The 16,831-nt window shown below is 39.9% G+C and overlaps 1 protein-coding gene across 4 annotated transcripts in view; it reads left to right on the top strand.

Moving 5' to 3' along the window:
* The window catches only part of RABEP1 (rabaptin, RAB GTPase binding effector protein 1), a 91,968-nt gene that overhangs the window by 61,004 nt on the left and 14,133 nt on the right, over positions 1-16,831 (top strand). For all 4 annotated transcript variants that reach the window (XM_075904383.2, XM_075904385.2, XM_075904384.2 and 1 more), the window contains 6 exons: positions 876-1,054; positions 2,667-2,792; positions 7,806-8,273; positions 10,344-10,448; positions 11,430-11,546; positions 14,723-14,821. In XM_075904383.2, the coding sequence (XP_075760498.1) occupies positions 876-1,054; positions 2,667-2,792; positions 7,806-8,273; positions 10,344-10,448; positions 11,430-11,546; positions 14,723-14,821 (1,094 nt within the window). The remainder of the gene's footprint in view (positions 1-875; positions 1,055-2,666; positions 2,793-7,805; positions 8,274-10,343; positions 10,449-11,429; positions 11,547-14,722; positions 14,822-16,831) is intronic.

The raw sequence follows: 16,831 nt of genomic DNA on the forward strand, positions 1-16,831 counted from the left end.
TTTTATCTTATACTATACAGATTTCAGAGGGGAGACCAGCATTTCTCAAATTAGTCATCTTGACCCAAAAGGTAGTTGCTGGGAGATCACAAGGTTATTTTAGGGTGTTGTGGCATTTGCACCATTTCTTCAGCACTGTCTTCAGAGCCAGATTGCTGGAGAGCAGACCTCCTGAGGTCTCTTCCAACCCTATCATTCTATCAGACAACAGATTGCATTAGTAATTTTATTTACAATACAAATTTATCATTCTTCATCTTCTGGGCATTGAGATCATGTTTCCCAATAAGGAATATTCTTATCAGTAACTCATGGCTCTAACCTTACCTATTCTTCGGATTTAGAAAACCCCCTGGCTACGTCTACACTGGCCCCTTTTCCGGAAGGGGCATGTAAATTTCAGCAGTCGTCGTAGGGAAATCCGCGGGGGATTTAAATATCCCCCGCGGCATTTAAATAAAAATGTCCGCCGCTTTTTTCCGGCTTTTAAAAAAGCCGGAAAAGAGCGTCTAGACTGGCCCCGATCCTCCGGAAAAAGAGCCTCCGGAAAAGGGCACTTTTTCCGGAGGATCGGGGCCAGTCTAGACGCTCTTTTCCGGCTTTTTTAAAAGCCGGAAAAAAGCGGCGGACATTTTTATTTAAATGCCGCGGGGGATATTTAAATCCCCCGCGGATTTCCCTACGACGACTGCTGAAATTTACATGCCCCTTCCGGAAAAGGGGCCAGTGTAGACGTAGCCCCTATGTTTCAGTTATGAAACAAATGAATTTTTTTTCTAAATAGAGTCCTACTTTAATTTATGAGATTGGAGCCAAAATACAATAGTTAACTATTAAAATCCAGTTAAGAATAATTCTTTTTGCTTCCTGAATAGTTTGTCATCTGTTAGATCAAGAGCGTCAGCAGCATAACCAGTTGAAACATACCTGGCAGAAGGCCAATGATCAGTTCTTAGAATCTCAGCGTTTGCTGATGAGGGACATGCAACGTATGGAAATCGTTCTGACCTCTGAACAGCTCCGACAAGTCGAAGAACTAAAAAAGAAGGATCAGGTGTCTTGTCTTCACTTGATTTATAGTGTGATATTGTTGAGGAAATATGGTATAATAGTTATTAAATATACAATCGGTGAGCAGGAGAATGCATCATTATTTTATAAAATGTATTAGATCTCCTAAGAAATTATTAAAAGGTTCAGTTTAAAAAAAACCTGATCAATAAATACTGGCATACCAACATACAATTATAGCAGTATGTCAATGCTGCCAGGTTTGTTGCATGGAAATTTGAGAGTGGCTAGTGTTTGTTACTAGGGATGTCAGCATGTAGTTGACTACACTATTAACTGATAAACCTGGGTTTATTGGTTAATACTGTCAACTACATGCACTCCCCTCTGCCCTTTGCTCCCTCTTATACAGAGGCAGCAAGGAAGGAGGAGTTGGGAGCTGGTGCCCGTGAGGAACCAGCTTTTAAGCAAACTCCCCATAAGTACCAGTTCCCATGGAGCCACTTGCTTCCCAGCCCCCCACTTCCTCCAGCTCTGCTGTCTGTGAAAGAGAGGCAGAAGCACAGAGGGTGAGGGGGAACAGGCAGGATCTGATGCTGATACGTGTGGAGAGTCGGCTTTGAAGCTGGCTCTCCGCGCATGCCTACTCCATGGAGCCACCTGTCTCCACCCACCCCACCTACCTCCCACAAAGGCAGTCGGTGTGGGGGAAAGGACAGGTAGGAGCCGGTCTTCGGGAGGAGCTGGCTCCACCCAAGCACCGGCTTCGCCTGCCCCCATTGCAGCGCAGGGTGCGGAGGGGATGGGGAAGCTGCCACTGAGCAGCCTCTGTCCGCACTGGGCCCAGGCTCACCATGGACAGAGATTGCTCTGTGGATGCTGGTATAGCCTCTGTCCATGGGGAGCTTGGGCCCCCTGCAGACAGGGGTTGCTGCTGCCCCTCGCTGCTGCCTCTGTATCAGAGGTAACAGCATGGGGCAGTAAGTAGAAGCTGGTCTGTGCAGGGAATTGGTTTTTAAACTGGCTCCTCTCGCAGATTGGCACTTGCCTGCCACCCCGATCTGTTGCCTCTGATGCAGAGGCAGTAGTGTGGGATGGCAGGAGGCTCCCCGGGAGAGGGGCCAGGAGCATGTACTGGCTGCCAGTCCTGCCCCTGGGGACTATCAAATAGTCATGTAACAGCTAAAATTTGCTGCAGGACTATTAGTTGTTTTTAAAGGGTTTTTTTGCTAAAATTTCATACGGTTACACAGTTATTCAATTACATGGCATCTAACATCCCTAATTGTCACCTTCAGTGTCAGTGTCAAAGAAGTTAGAATGGCAAGCTTAGACTGCCTTGTATTTTTTCTGTATAGTGAGTGGCCCATGAATAAATGAAAAGGACTTTGTTGTAAGTGCTACTAGAAAGAAAATTTAATTTTTTTTCTGCTGAGGATTGTGTGATCTTCAAGATCATACTTTTAAAAAGACTTTTTCCCCTTGATATTTGTAATCTTGTGTAGGGATACTTGTTTTTCTCCCATCAGTATCCCTTCCAGTTATCTTCTCTGTAGTTTGATTTATTAAGGGAGTTCCTGTGATGGCCAAATTCCTGTGGAATAAGCCAGAAATGAATCCTCTTTAAATGCTTTTTTTGTTTGTAACTGGCTTAGGAAGAAGATGAACAGCAGCGACTTAGCAAAAGGAAGGAACAGAAACAAAAAGATACAGAGGATGAAGCAAAAGTGGTATGCTCTCTAACCCATGAAGAATCGCTTACACAGTTCCCTAATGAAGAGGTAAAACAAATGAATAGTTCAAAACAACTTTGTACAGTATGCATTTCCCCTGGTGTTCAGTAAGCTCTCTTGACAAGTATGTATTGTCATAGGTTTATCCTATGCTGGCTATTTTTAAATAGCATTTGTTTGAATAAATACTAGACTACAGCTCTTCAATGGGTAAGCTGTTTAGAATTCTAATTTGTATTTTCAGTGTATTACAATATTGAAATTAGAAAGTATGCACGTGCATTAGAACTTGTTCTTATGACCACTCTGTAAAGCTGTGGTTCTCAAGTGGTTGTCCATGGACCACTGAAGGTCCATAGTGACTTTCTCAGTGGTCCACGGGAACATTGTCCAAAGTCACACGGTGTGAGCAGGCACTGCTGTTAGGCTGTTCTACACCATGTTCACAAGCATGCGGCGCGTGATCCATAGTGTCACTTAGGACGCAACCGCGTTGTGTTGCCAGTAACTTCCATCTGAGGCTCTGAGCGTCAGTGTAGCTGCCACCATTGTGCTGAGTGGTTGCTGTGTCGTTCGTCCTGTACTACATGTGCTGTTTTACAGGTGTGGTGTAGTTTGTTTATAATGGCAACAACAGGAAGAAATGTCAAGCGCAAGTATTCAGAGGACTACATCAAATTCGGCTTCACTTGTCAAGAAAAAGAAGGGGTGGATTTGCCACAACGTGTTATTTGTTTCAGAGTCTTGGGGAATGACTCAATGAAGCCGGCTAAGCTGAAACTCCATCTCGAAAAGTGTCACCCCAAATTGTTGCAAAAGGATGAAGATTATTCTGAGTGGTGGTTATCCGGTCTGAAACAGCAGCCCCTCGACTCAACAAGTGCATTCTCAAAAAGGAGGTGGTCCATGAAAATTATTTGATTGGCCTGGTGGTCCGTGGACTGAAACAAGTTGAGAATCACTGCTCTAAGGTCTCTTGCATTAAAAATCATCAAAATCATGACTCTCCACAAGATTTGCTATCCCTGCCGTACTAACTGGTACCTGATGAATTTCATGCTGGTTTTATCTCAAAGTAGTCTTTGGCTACAAACTAATCACTAGCACAGAATGTCAGCTGGTGTAAAGTGTCATGGCTCCAGGGCTCTGCTGGGTAGTTCAGCAGGGTTCCAGTTATGAATGTATGGGGAACAGGGAAAGCTGGGAATCAGGCTTGCCTGTACTAAAAACTTCCCATCCCAAAACCCAGAGGGAAACCAGCATAAGTTACTGCTGATAGGGGTTTTTTGGGAGAAGCCGTCCATTGGGATTGCTGCTGGCAACTTAAATTGTTTCAGCAACCATTCACTCCATAGACATAGAGGGAGGGTATAAGACATGGGTGGCAGTGCATTTGAGCTACCACAGTTTTGCACAGTTGAGGATCTGTTGCCATGTATTGAAGCAGCCATAGAGAAGCTGCTCGGTCCAATCCAGAAGCTAGGACTCTGCATTAAAGTTTTATTGTGTCTTCTTGAGCTTGGTTAGAATAACCAAAGAGAGAGACCAATGACAACAATTAGCCTTTATCGTGTATGTTATGTAAGCTATATTATTACTGTGTATCTTATGTAAACTGAAATTATAATATTTCAAATTGCCTCAACTTTTCATTTGTGAAAAACAAGTACAATTGAATACACAGTTGGAAGATGAGAAAAAATATGACACTTGGCTAGTTGAAGTGCATTTTTTTCTTTGTGTTTCTTTAGTCTCTCTAGTGGTTCCCTGACAATTAATTTCTTGGATGCATAGCTCAGTAGGGACAAATTTATGTATAAAATATTATTCCTTGCTATAAAAGCTTATATATAAACTCTGAAAAATGGATTTAGGGCTTTGCATGGCCATACACCTGTTTTGAGAGTGTGTAAGCATGCACAAAATGTAAAATACACATTCCAAACTAGTTTAAAATACAGATATTCCATACCTTTCTACCATACAGAATGCCCATGACTGTCATAATGAAGTCACAAAATTATCTTTTTAAAATTCTCAGTGTGATCAGTAGTATTTGATATTTTTTTCATCATAGAAATATGTCTCTGCTCCAGCAAATCAGTAGCTCTTTTTCATAAACTTGTTTTAAAAATAATTAAAAATAAACATATATAAAATTACAGAATTATCAAATTCATTTTGCCTTAAACCAAGTTGTTATGAATTAGCACTGCAGTGCACCCATTGTCTGAGATCATGTACTATTCTGGAATTACTGCAAGGCCTAGGTTTGATGTCATGAGTTAAAGATAAAAATGTGGTTGACCTTTTAAATTTGTATTTCATTCTCTTGGTCTTTCTGAATGCAGGCTCTTTAATATACTTTTTCCCCTTGTGTATTAGTTTGAATGCATTTCTCTCATTATTGGATCCTAGAAGGCATGATTTTTAAAAGGGACTGTTTAGTGAGGGGGGAAAAGTCTGTGATTTTTTTTTTTCAGTTTTTTAAAATGATGTAATGATGCCTTGGAAATGGGTTGAGAAATCCGCTATAATCTAATCATTGAGACTTAGAGCTTTATCCTGCATTTTGCAATAAGAGTGCTAGCTTTCACGGTCTTGTACTGAAGGTCACCAGCATTTGTGTGCCCAAATAAGAAATGTGTGCACGAATGGAAAAAATATTTGGTGTAAGAACACTCCTTCTTTTAGTTTCATTCCGTGGGGCACATTATTTACTACTGGTTTTTTTTTCTTATTCTTAAACTGTTGCATTCAGTTAGCATTAGCAATTGTGCTGACGGGAATATCTTAAATATTTTATATTTTGAGAAGAAAGCATGGCTTGCTTGGATATATTTCAGCATTGTTGTCTTTTCTTATCTTTGTTATTTATGATCTTTTATATGATGAGCTATACAGCAGGTAATGATTCCCTAAAAATCAGTTATGTCTTTACACAGTCTGATAGCTTAAGCTGAAGTATATCTTGTATAATAGGCTTTTCAAGTCATGGGTCATTTGCTTGTGTGCCAAACTGTAGCATCACCTAATTACCTTCTCTGTATCTTTTTAAAATGACATGTAACCTACAAAGAATTCTGCCTTGGTTATAGGATAATCTCTTTAGGCATGCTTTTTAGGCATGTCATCCTCCATCCATTTTAAGCCAGTGTTACATTTTGTAGGAAAATGCAACTTGTTAAAAAGTCAGCTGCTATTTTTCAGGAAGTTTTAGACAATTTTTTAATAGTGAATCAATACATACAAAAAAGCCAGCATTATAGATTTTTTTTAAATGTATGAAATGTAAATTGTATTGAAGGCTTTCTCTATTCTGAGGGTTAACTGTAACTTTATTAGTCATATTAAAGTGTTTTAGCTTTTACTCTCTTGGATGATTATTCAAAATGGAATTTTTAAATACATTTTAAAAAGAGAATAATATTCTTAAAGAATGATCAGTAGAATATGCATATGAGCATGAAGGTTATTGTCAAACAGATTTTTCTCTTGAGTTTGTACAGCAATTGAAGAATTGAAGAAAATGACTTGGAAAAACCAGATGGAGCACAAGTTGATCAAAATTTGAGCCTCAATTTCTGTTGTTTTTTTAGAGATTCTTTATTGTTTTAAAAATGCATACCCTTGTTGCATTACAACTTTAAGAATATGATTGATTAACTTTTGTACTTAAATATGGTGTGAGGAAATATTTTCCTTTATTTATAACAACATTACTTTAATTTACATCCTGTCCTTTCTTGCCTAGCTTTATATTGATAGCATGAGCAGAATATTTCATCTCTGACATATGGACTTGAGTATCTACAATGTAATTCATGCTGTGGTACATATTACTCCATGGTTGTAGTGCCTATATCATGTCAGTTTTATTTAAGAAGTTATTTAGTTTCCATCAATAATTTCATTTCAAGTTTGCATTAGAGCTAAAGCTTACCTGTTGCAAATTCTCTTCAGTTTGATTCCATGATTGATTTTGAAAAATTACTGCTCTGTATCTGCACACATGTACTTTTGTCTTAAGGGTTGCTAAATAAAAACCTGATTAGAAAGGTATGCTTTTATACTGAACCCCGAAATGCTATCAAAAGTCAGACTTTTACAGTCTGTTAGAAGGAACAAGTTCCTCCATTTAGAAGGACCATCTGGCAATCCTAGAAAGAACTGTTTCTGGAACAGACACCAAGAACACTAAAAGAATTTAAATTGAAGATAAGAAAACTAGTGAGACACTGGTTTTCTGTGCTATTTGCTTTACATTGCTATATTAAAAGTTGAAATCATCAAAACGTTGGAAAACATTTTTGAAAACAGCATTGTATTTCTTCTAGGTTTTGTGGTTATGAGAATACATATGCAGACTAATAGAGCTAACGTGGCTTGTAGGAGTATTAGAATTCTCAGTGCACATACATTTAATTCCACTCTTATTCAATTTTCCAGTTTACTGTGTGCATGCATATTTATATGTTACAATAATTAAAAAAGATTTTAATTAAAATCTCACAAAAATAGTGAACAAGGAGAACAAAGAGATACTTTGTATAAGGCCACTTTTTAACAAGCAAAGGAAAAAATACCTGTCATTATACAGTTGATGTTAGTTTATAATCAATTCTGCAATAATTGTTGTAAACGCTAGTGATGGTGGTTTCAAGCCAAGTTTTGCTCCAGAAAATGAGGTGTTTGTGCTAACTGGCAGTGGAATTTTGCTTTCACTAATGCATAGAATTTTTAAATAACCAATATGGCACTACATTATGTAGCTTGTTTTTCATTGCTAAGTGAGCTGGCACAGAGATTTAGCTCCAAGGGAAGAAGAGCTCTGTTAGCAGCACGATGTTGGGGATACTCTGTAGCCACATATATCATTTTGATTCCAAATCTTTGCTCTTCACTCTGAATTTCAGATGTCACAAATGCTTTCACCAAAGCTAGTTTAAATTAGTAGTTACAATTCAAGTCTGATGTTTGACACCCAGTATTCAGTTTGTTTTGCTGTGATTCTAGTTCATAGACAGGAATTGGGCTTACCTCCTTCTTTTTCAATTTCAGGTACGTTTAAATAGTGCCCATGGATCAGTCCATTCATTGGACACAGACTTGCTATTACCTTCTGGTGAATCTTTCAATAAATCAGAGAATGATATGTTTAAAGATGGACTTCGAAGAGCACAGTCTACAGACAGCCTGGGAACATCAGGATCTTTACAGTCCAAAACTTTAGGCTATAACAACAAAGCAAAATCTGCTGGAAATCTGGATGAATCTGATTTTGGACCACTAGTTGGAGCAGATTCAGTGTCTGAGAACTTTGATACTGCTTCCCTTGGGTCTCTGCAAATGCCAAGTGGATTCATGTTAACCAAAGATCAGGAAAAAGCAATCAAAGCAATGACACCAGAGCAAGAAGAGACAGCTTCCCTTCTCTCCAGTGTTACACAGAGTGTAGAAAGTGCTTACGTGTCTCCTAGTGGTTACCGCTTAGTTAGTGAGTCAGAATGGAATCTGCTTCAGAAAGAAGTAAGTAGCTTGTCTTTTGTTTTCCCTCCCCATTATAGCTTTTGTGTTCAGTTCTTTTGAATTGCTCTTGATGGGTAATGCATAGTCCAAAAGCTAGTAATGTTTTCACATTGTGGGAGGAACTGGAGAAGGAAATTGACTAGCTTCATGTGATGTTGGTTAGTTTTCCTTTGAAGATAGTTCCGTGCCTCAAGCATGCTTGATATAGAAAGAGACTCCCCTGAGCAGAATAAGTCAAACCCAGCTTTCTTTTTCATGAAACACGGAAACGTATTACGTTTGGAAGGGCTGTCAGATTTAGGAACAGAATGATGCTTGGAAGCTGCTTTTGACCCTGCAAAGGAAAGGGAAAAGATACAGAGAAAAGATGAGAGGAAAAAGTATTAAAGATGTGGGAGAGGGAGGAATCAGATGTGGTGCAGGAAAGGTTGAGGACGTCTAACAAAAAACAGTGATGGGCCTAACACTGATCCACCTATCTACCGAGAGTTACGCAGGACACAAAGAAGAGCATGGGTTCGCAAACTGGGGGGCATGCCGAAATTCCAGAGGGGACGCAAAGCAACCCCGCTCCTCCCCCCTCCCACCTCAAGTTTTGCTGCCCCAGTCAGTTCCTTTTTTTTTTCTTTTGCTCAACAAATTTTGCTGCTATTTGGGGTGGGCGTGAGGGTTTTTCAGAAATCAAAAAGGGGGCATGATGCCAAAAAGTTTGGGATCCACTGGTTTACAGATTAGTGACCAAAATGTTTGTAGCCAGTTAGGCCACAATATAATCAGTTGCAGACATTTTTCAGGGACTTCCCACTGTAAGGAACAGACTTCCCTGCACCCCATGCAGCAGATTGAAATTGACACATTGCTGTTCTAGTTAATTTCACTGTGAGCTGACCAAGACAAGTGTCACTTTTGGGGAGTTCTGTCTGTCAGTTCCTTTCCTAACTATATATGGTGCCAAATTAAAAACCCCAGACTTATTCTCCAGTTGAGGAGCTTAGGCATGCTCAGGAGCTCAGATGTCCAACATCTCCACAGAGGCTAAAACAAAAAGGAAGGTGGGGGAAGTGGGACTAAAGAAACATTAAAAAGGAGGAAATGGGAGAGATCAAAGTGGAAGAAAGGATGGATAAAAATGCAGAAAGGGGAGAATAAAGGGCAAGACAGAAGCGGACATAGGAGGAAGGATTGCAGGAAGTGAAGAGATGCTGAAAAGGGGACAGGAAGAAAGAGAAACAGGACAGATGTATCAGAGGAGTAACCATGTTAGTCTGAATCTGCAAAAGCAACGAGGAGTCCTGTGGCACCTTATAGACTAACGGATTTATTGGAGCATAAGTTTTCGTCTTCCCCTTCTCTTTAGGTGCCCATGACCCTGTCTGGGAGGAGACTTCCCATGCTCCACCACCCCCAGGCCAATCAAGGCCGTGGGGCGGGGGAGCATATGAAGTTTCCTCTGCTCTGTCTCCGCCCTGCACAGCACTTAAAAGTGCCACACACTCCTGGCAGGGTAGGAGGAGACTGTGTAAACTACCAGTTCTCTGTGTAAACTACCTAACAAGGAGCATAGCTTCCAGCGCTGTGAACCCATTTGCTCTGGCACTTCACAGCTTTGTAACTTGTTGCACTCAGAGGTGTGCGTGCGCGCATGCGCACCCCTGAGGCAGAAAGTTGCGGCGCAATAAATTGGCAGCGTAGACATGGCCTGAAATGTTATATGTTTACTACTACAATACTGCTAATTAGGTGCTATATTTCAAAAGTCATTCAAGGAACACGTTGGCTGACTTTACAAGATCTTGCCCATCACAACTTATCACTATTATTCTAGCAGTGAGGTTTGTGGCGGAAGATCCTAACATATATAATGTCTAGGATTTGTATTGCTCTTTAGGCATAGAGTAATGTAATCCTGTTGCTACATGACTTCTGTCCTTGTCTCTTCCAGAAATGGTTCACACCCAGAGCTCATACCTGGTGCAATATTCTGTGATTGCACAGCATTTGTGAGTCTATATATCACTTAAGAATTCCTTTTAAAATATTTATGGCAAAGAAGAACTTTGTGTCCTTTAGGTGCAGAATGCAGGAAACAAGCTGGGTAGACGCTGTGACATGTGTTCGAATTATGAGAAGCAATTACAGGGAATCCAGATTCAGGAGGCTGAGACAAGAGATCAGGTGAAGTTTTTCTCGGGATGTACAGAAATACTGCAACTGTAGAAACAGCCAAGAATGTAGTTACTCGCTATCTATTAATCTTACTAATGTTATTTTCAGGGATTTAAGTTAATTTACAGCCTGTCTCCGACTTACGAACCGGTCACGGACCAAGCAATTGGTCATAAATCAGTTTGTTCGTAACCATTGAGTTACACGCGATCATGCTGTTTGTAAGCGCGGATTGCGTTCGTAACTCGGGGTCCACCATTTACGACATTTTTGGTCGTAACTGCGAACGGTCATAAATCGACCGTTCGCAACTCGGGGACTGGCTATACTTTTAAACCTGGGAATCACATGCCAATTTAGTGCTATAATCCAATTTGTGTATGAAATCAAGCATGCTCACATATGCATACTTCTTAGATATTTGTCAAGTAATATGCTATGATGCAATCAAAGACTCTATGTTCTATCAAAAAGTAAAATGCTTTATGCTATCATCCTGAATGAATTATTCTCCTGTAATAATGATTTTTTGGACTGAATTGAATAATGATTAAAATACTTTTCACTATTTGTATTTATTGATGCCGTGAGAATTGCTGCAGCAAAGGTAAATGTAGATGACATGTAATTTTTGTGCCAATGGCACAAAATAATTCTAAAGTATCTATAATGGGTGACCCCCCTGCCCCAGGCCTGTGCAAGGATGAAGAGTTTTTAAGTCTTGAACTCTACCAACTTCAGTCTGGGTCTGAAAGACTCACCCTTTCATGATTCTGAAGACTATCTTTTTCTTATTCTGAGCAGTAGAGCTCCACTGTAGGTTTCTATATTTCAGTATGGAGCTAATCAATAAAGCATGCCACTTCTGAGAAACCAGCACAGGAATTCTTGTGACTCTCAGTTCTAAATTCGGAATATTTTCAACACTTTGTGAAACAGATTTGTCCTTCAAAGAAATGTTGATTCCATTCTTTTGGTCTAACAATATAGGTGAAAAAGCTGCAGGTAATGCTGAGGCAAGCTAATGACCAGCTAGAAAAAACAATGAAAGATAAACAGGAGCTGGAAGATTACATGAAGCAAAGCACTGAAGACTCCGCCACTCAGGTACAAGAATCTTCACTGTAGCAAAGAAGTAGATTCTTTAAAAGGAATGTGTTTCTATTCCAATTCTTTATTTCCAAATAGTCATCTTAATTGTTAGGATGTGTGCATAGTCCCCATTCTAGGAGCTACTGAAAGGAAAACTTCCAAGATTGCTTGTACTCCAGGGTAGGGATGTTAAATTTCTATTGAGCTAATCGAGTAGTCAATGGAATTTCCATCAACTACTCAATTAGTCGATAAGGGGTGGGGCAGGACACTCACTAGCCAGGCGACAGCTCTGCCTTTTAAATGCAGTAAGAGCCGTGGGCAGCTCTTACTACATTTAAAGAGGCAGAGATGCAGTGGGGAACCCAGGGCGAGCATCCTGCTGCGCCGCCTCTGCCTTTTGAAATGTAACAAGAGCCCCACGGGACTCTTGCTATATTTCAAAGGCAGAGGTGGCGCAGTGGGGAATCCCGGGCTGCTACCCCCCTGCTCCACAGAAATGGTGCTGGGGAGAACTGGCTTTTAAGCTGGTTCCCCCCACCACTTGCTCCTGCTTTTTCCCCTCTTCCCCCCTTGCTGCCTCTGATACAGAGGCAGCAAAGTGGGTGAAAGCGACTAGTTGACTCGACCTGATAAGCCTAGGCTTATCAGGTAGTCGACCAATCACTTGCATCCCTACTCCAGAGTACTGATAAGTTGTCAGGATAATTTTATATAAGCATTTGACATATATCTGTATCTCATGTGTTGCCCACTTCACATTTAATGTTGCTTCTTTAGGTCCACTTAATTACTGATGACTTATTTTCGTCACCCCCTTGTTCTTAAAGCATTTTGTTAGACCTTCTAAAATCATGTTAATTCATCCTTCCGGTTAAGTTCCACAAACAGGATGCTGAAAAATAAGCTGTCACTTTAAATCAACTTGAAAAATGGACTTGGTTTGTTGATCTGTATGTTATGGTCCAAGATCTGATTTCTTTGTTCTTTCAGCAAAAGACTTTCTAATATATCAATAAGATGCATCTGTTGCAAGCTTAACAAATATTCTCTTCAAGAGAGGGCTTGAGAGCCATTCCATTAGGGATGTGGCTGCTTCTTTTGACGTAAGCTGTGCATATATATTTAGATCTGTTTTTGCAGGTTCCTAAAATTCCCTTTGTACCTTTAATAAATAGTACTTTCTAGACTCTGGAGCACTTCCCAAGGGAGCAGCTGACCTAGCGTCAGTCATTTGCAAAAAAGTATTTTAGACATGATCCTTGACCAATGTAGGAAATCTTTGTATAATATTAAAAAAAAAAAGGAATATAGGTTCTGTGCATCTTTTCTAAATCTGTTCTGTGGATATACTCTTCCAGCTGGCTTCACACAGAAATTTGGGGGTGTGGCAACACTCAGTGTCACTATACCAACTTATAGGAGCCTGGAAAATCAGTGGGACCCTACTGAGGACCCTACATAATGAACGGGGAAAGAGACATGGCCTGAGGTGTCCATCTACTTGTCATGCCGGAGATCAATCCTCTGGCATTAGATTTAGTGGGTCTAGTTAAAACCCACTAAATCAAATGCTGCGGGCGGCTCCAGTCTGCGCCAGTATTCCTTGCAGTTGCAAGGAGTAAGGGAAGCCGACAGGAGCATTTTCTCCCATTGCCTTCCTCCTATGAAGACAGCTCCAAGCTTGGCTTAAGGTAAGCTGGCTCCAGCTACGTGTTTTACATAGCTGAAGTTGTGTACCTTAACCTGACCTTCCAGATCAAGTGTTGTCCTGGCCTCAGAATGGGATTCCCAAAAGCCTGCATGCCAGATGGTTCCTCACGTCAACTAGTTAATGAGATACCAAGCCTTCTAAGCCCCACTCTTCTCAGACATAAGCACCTAAGTTTGACATGGAGGGAGGTGCCTCCTGTTTGAGATTCTCAGCTGCAAACATTCTTTTGGTATTAGGTGCCTACCCCATTTTTGCACAGGGGAGTACTTACATGAGTTCCCTAACCATTGGGATAAAAGATGTGAAGGCAATTCCTCCCTCCCCCACTCTAAGCTTGCTTACTGTATTAGGCCCTGCAGGTGAGTTGTCCTCTAATTTGTACATTGCACTGGGTTTTAAGCACTCAGACAGCTCACAGGCAGAAATATAGGCACTTAGGAAGTTTTACTGCAGACATGTAAATGCCGAGTGATCTTTGGCACCTACATGGTTCAGGAGCAGATGAGCAAGAGTTTTGTGAATCCCAGTGGGGCTGGAGCCTAAGTCATTGTGTCCATCTAGCCCGTCGTGTTTAACTTTGTCAGCACTTGACATGTAGCTAATGCAATTGAGACACACACTTATTTTGTTTAAGCAGGAAATGACTATAATTGGTCAGAGTATGTACTAGCCTCAGCTGATTCTTAACATGAGAACCTGAATTGGGATGTTTCCAGACTGACACTCCCCATATATTTATTTTTGCTCTATTTATAGAGCCCCTAGCATAACTGGTGTTTGATGGACTCCTAGTTGCAACCACAACACAAATAATAAATAGCAATAATACTAAGCCTGGTATTTTTAGGCTTTTTAAACTTTCTTCTGTGCTGTAAATTCAGGATCACAGAAATCATGGGGAAACAAAGTGTGCATAATTTTGGGTGCTATTTCCCTGGAACTAATCAGATTTTTCTAGTGTTTTATTCAACTAATAAAATAACTACTAGGCAAAGTCTTCTGAGAATGAAATTAAATTTAGATAATTGACTTTCAGTTCACTTCACCCTTTCTTTGTTTTAGATTTTGATATCTTAATAATGGGAATGAGATTTGATAGTCAGAATTCTGAATATCTTGTTTTATATTTTTAAAAGTACTATATTTCCACTAAAAATGTTTTTTTTTTTTTAAAGAAAACATTACTTCTCTAACTTGGAAAAATAGATCTATACTTTTTCTGCCTTGATTGGCTCTGAAGTGTCTACATTTGGGTCTGATAAGAATTAATTACTATTTCATTGTTAGTGTATAAATCAGAGTATCTCTTTCAAATGGTGAGCATGTGATCCATGAGTCAATAAAACAAAACCTGGTCTGAATTAACATGAAGTTGTAATATATGATGGGTGTTCAGTACACATTCAACACCTGTTTCATCTGTTTCAGATACTTAACTATGTCTTTGTTTTTGTTTGTTTGTTTGTTTTTTTGGAAGATATCTTCACTTATTTTTAGATCTCAAGAGTCTGAGACCTTACTTGGTGAATTACAACAGGCATTTTCCCAGGCAAAGAGAAGTGTTCAGGAACAAATGGTAAAGAAAGTTCAATAATACTGTGTACTCAAACTTGCTGATGATATATATTTTAAACATGTAAATGAGAATTAAAGAATTTGCCCATTTATTTTGCTGTCTAATCATGTCATTGGGGAGAAGATAGCCGCGCATTTAATATATGGATATTTATGACCCCGGTAGTGCTGAATCTGAAGCAGTTGGTAATGTTATGGTTTGCACACTTTTCTCACCAGGGACTCTTCCCATACTTGCATAGATCATCCCCCAAACCCACTGGCACTTGTTTTCCCCAACACTGCAAGAAGCTGCTATGGTTGTAGCTCCTTCAAGAGAACTTCTGACTAGGTAGTCTCTGGTGTCTCATTCTCCTCTGCACCGGAAGGCCATGATTTTAGGTTTTTGATGGAGTGGAGCAAGCAGCCTTGACACTTGCCATTTGGCTGCTTGAATGGATCTTGCTCCATATTGCTCTCAGCACTCGAAAGAAGGAAAGATCCACAACCTTGCAGAACTAAGGCAAAGCTTGTTTTCCAGAAACAGATCAAGTTTGGTCTTAAAATATAGCTACCTTATCTGTGTCACTCATAGCTCTTTGTGTATTCATATATGTTAAGGGAACATGAAAGTGCAAAGTCAAACACTCAAGATGCTTTAAGAAAAAGCCAGAATTCAGGTTGCATGTGCATCTTAATTCACCCTCCTTGTCTGTATGCATTACAGTAGCCTAATTACATGGTCTCATACTCTTTTTCCCACAGGACTTCAGTGCACAGAAAAGATAATGCTCATTTAATAAGAAACTGTTTAATACTGTGTGTGCTCTTTCTGATTCTGTGTGTGGCCCCAGGTTTTATTTACTGCACACTATTCACACTGTGTTCTCGAGGTAGAATTAATAATTTCATCATGGGCTTTTCTATGACACTAATCACTATAGGACTTCACAAACGTTAATGAATTATTTTCATACCACTTCTGATGAAGGGGTATTACACCAGTATTGCACATGGGGAGCTATGACAAAGAGATTAAGGTCCAAAAACTCCACTAACTTTGGGTACCCAATTTGAGATGCCTAAGGTATTTTTTTCCTTCAGAGCATAGCATTATATGACACTTTAAATGTTCAAATCAAGCTGCCATGACATTACAATTGCATGTGTTAGTGCTCAACACTTGTGCAAATCAGACTCTGAGATCTCAAGTCAAACTCTAGTGTCTCAAAAATTGAAAAATATGTACACAGTGCCGCTCTCCCCCTCCCCCAACATTTGGCATAAGAAACGTGCCTGACATCACATAAGAACTCTGTGACAGAGCAGGGATAGAATCCAGTTTCCCTCCTTTAACCATGAGACAATCCTTTTTCTTCATACAGTCCCCTGCCTCATTCACTCTTCTAACTTCCTCTGCAAATGAAGGAGGAGTCTTACAGATGTCTCTTTTGCCAATAATCCTGATTTATCTTTAGAGCACTGTGGAAAAAATAGTCACATAACTTTTGCATATGCATTGAGGTTTCACAGGCAGCCTTAATTCTGGCATTTCCTAGCTTTTGAATGCTTGACTTTGCAACTGTGGTGGTTTCCTACACAACTTCTTATTTTTTAAAAAAGCAAACGAATTGACAGTTTCTATCATAACTACACAACCTGGTTAATAATCCAAATTGGCACTTTTGGATCTGCCACAGACTTTGAGTGGTAGGTGCTATGAAGGCCGACCTATAACGATTCAGAGAAGAACTTGGTCTCTTTATTTTTATAATTAATTAGGTAGACAGAGAGGAAAAAAAACACAAAGACAAGACACCTGTGCCATATGTGCCATGTTATCCTCTGGCAACAAGAAAATTGGAAAATATATAACGGGGCTGTACTTGTGGCCTGCTCTTTTACTTATGACTGACTGCAGTTAAGCCATTACATTAAATGTATCTTTTACATAGGCAGTTGGTAAGTGTTAAATTGTTTAGGGTGCTTTGGTTTTACTTTTTATTAGTATTGAAATAACCCAGGCTAACTA

This window comes from Pelodiscus sinensis, chromosome 21 (genome assembly GCF_052426305.1).
Source record: "Pelodiscus sinensis isolate ZL-2025 chromosome 21, ASM5242630v1, whole genome shotgun sequence".
Classification (NCBI taxonomy): domain Eukaryota; kingdom Metazoa; phylum Chordata; order Testudines; family Trionychidae; genus Pelodiscus; species Pelodiscus sinensis.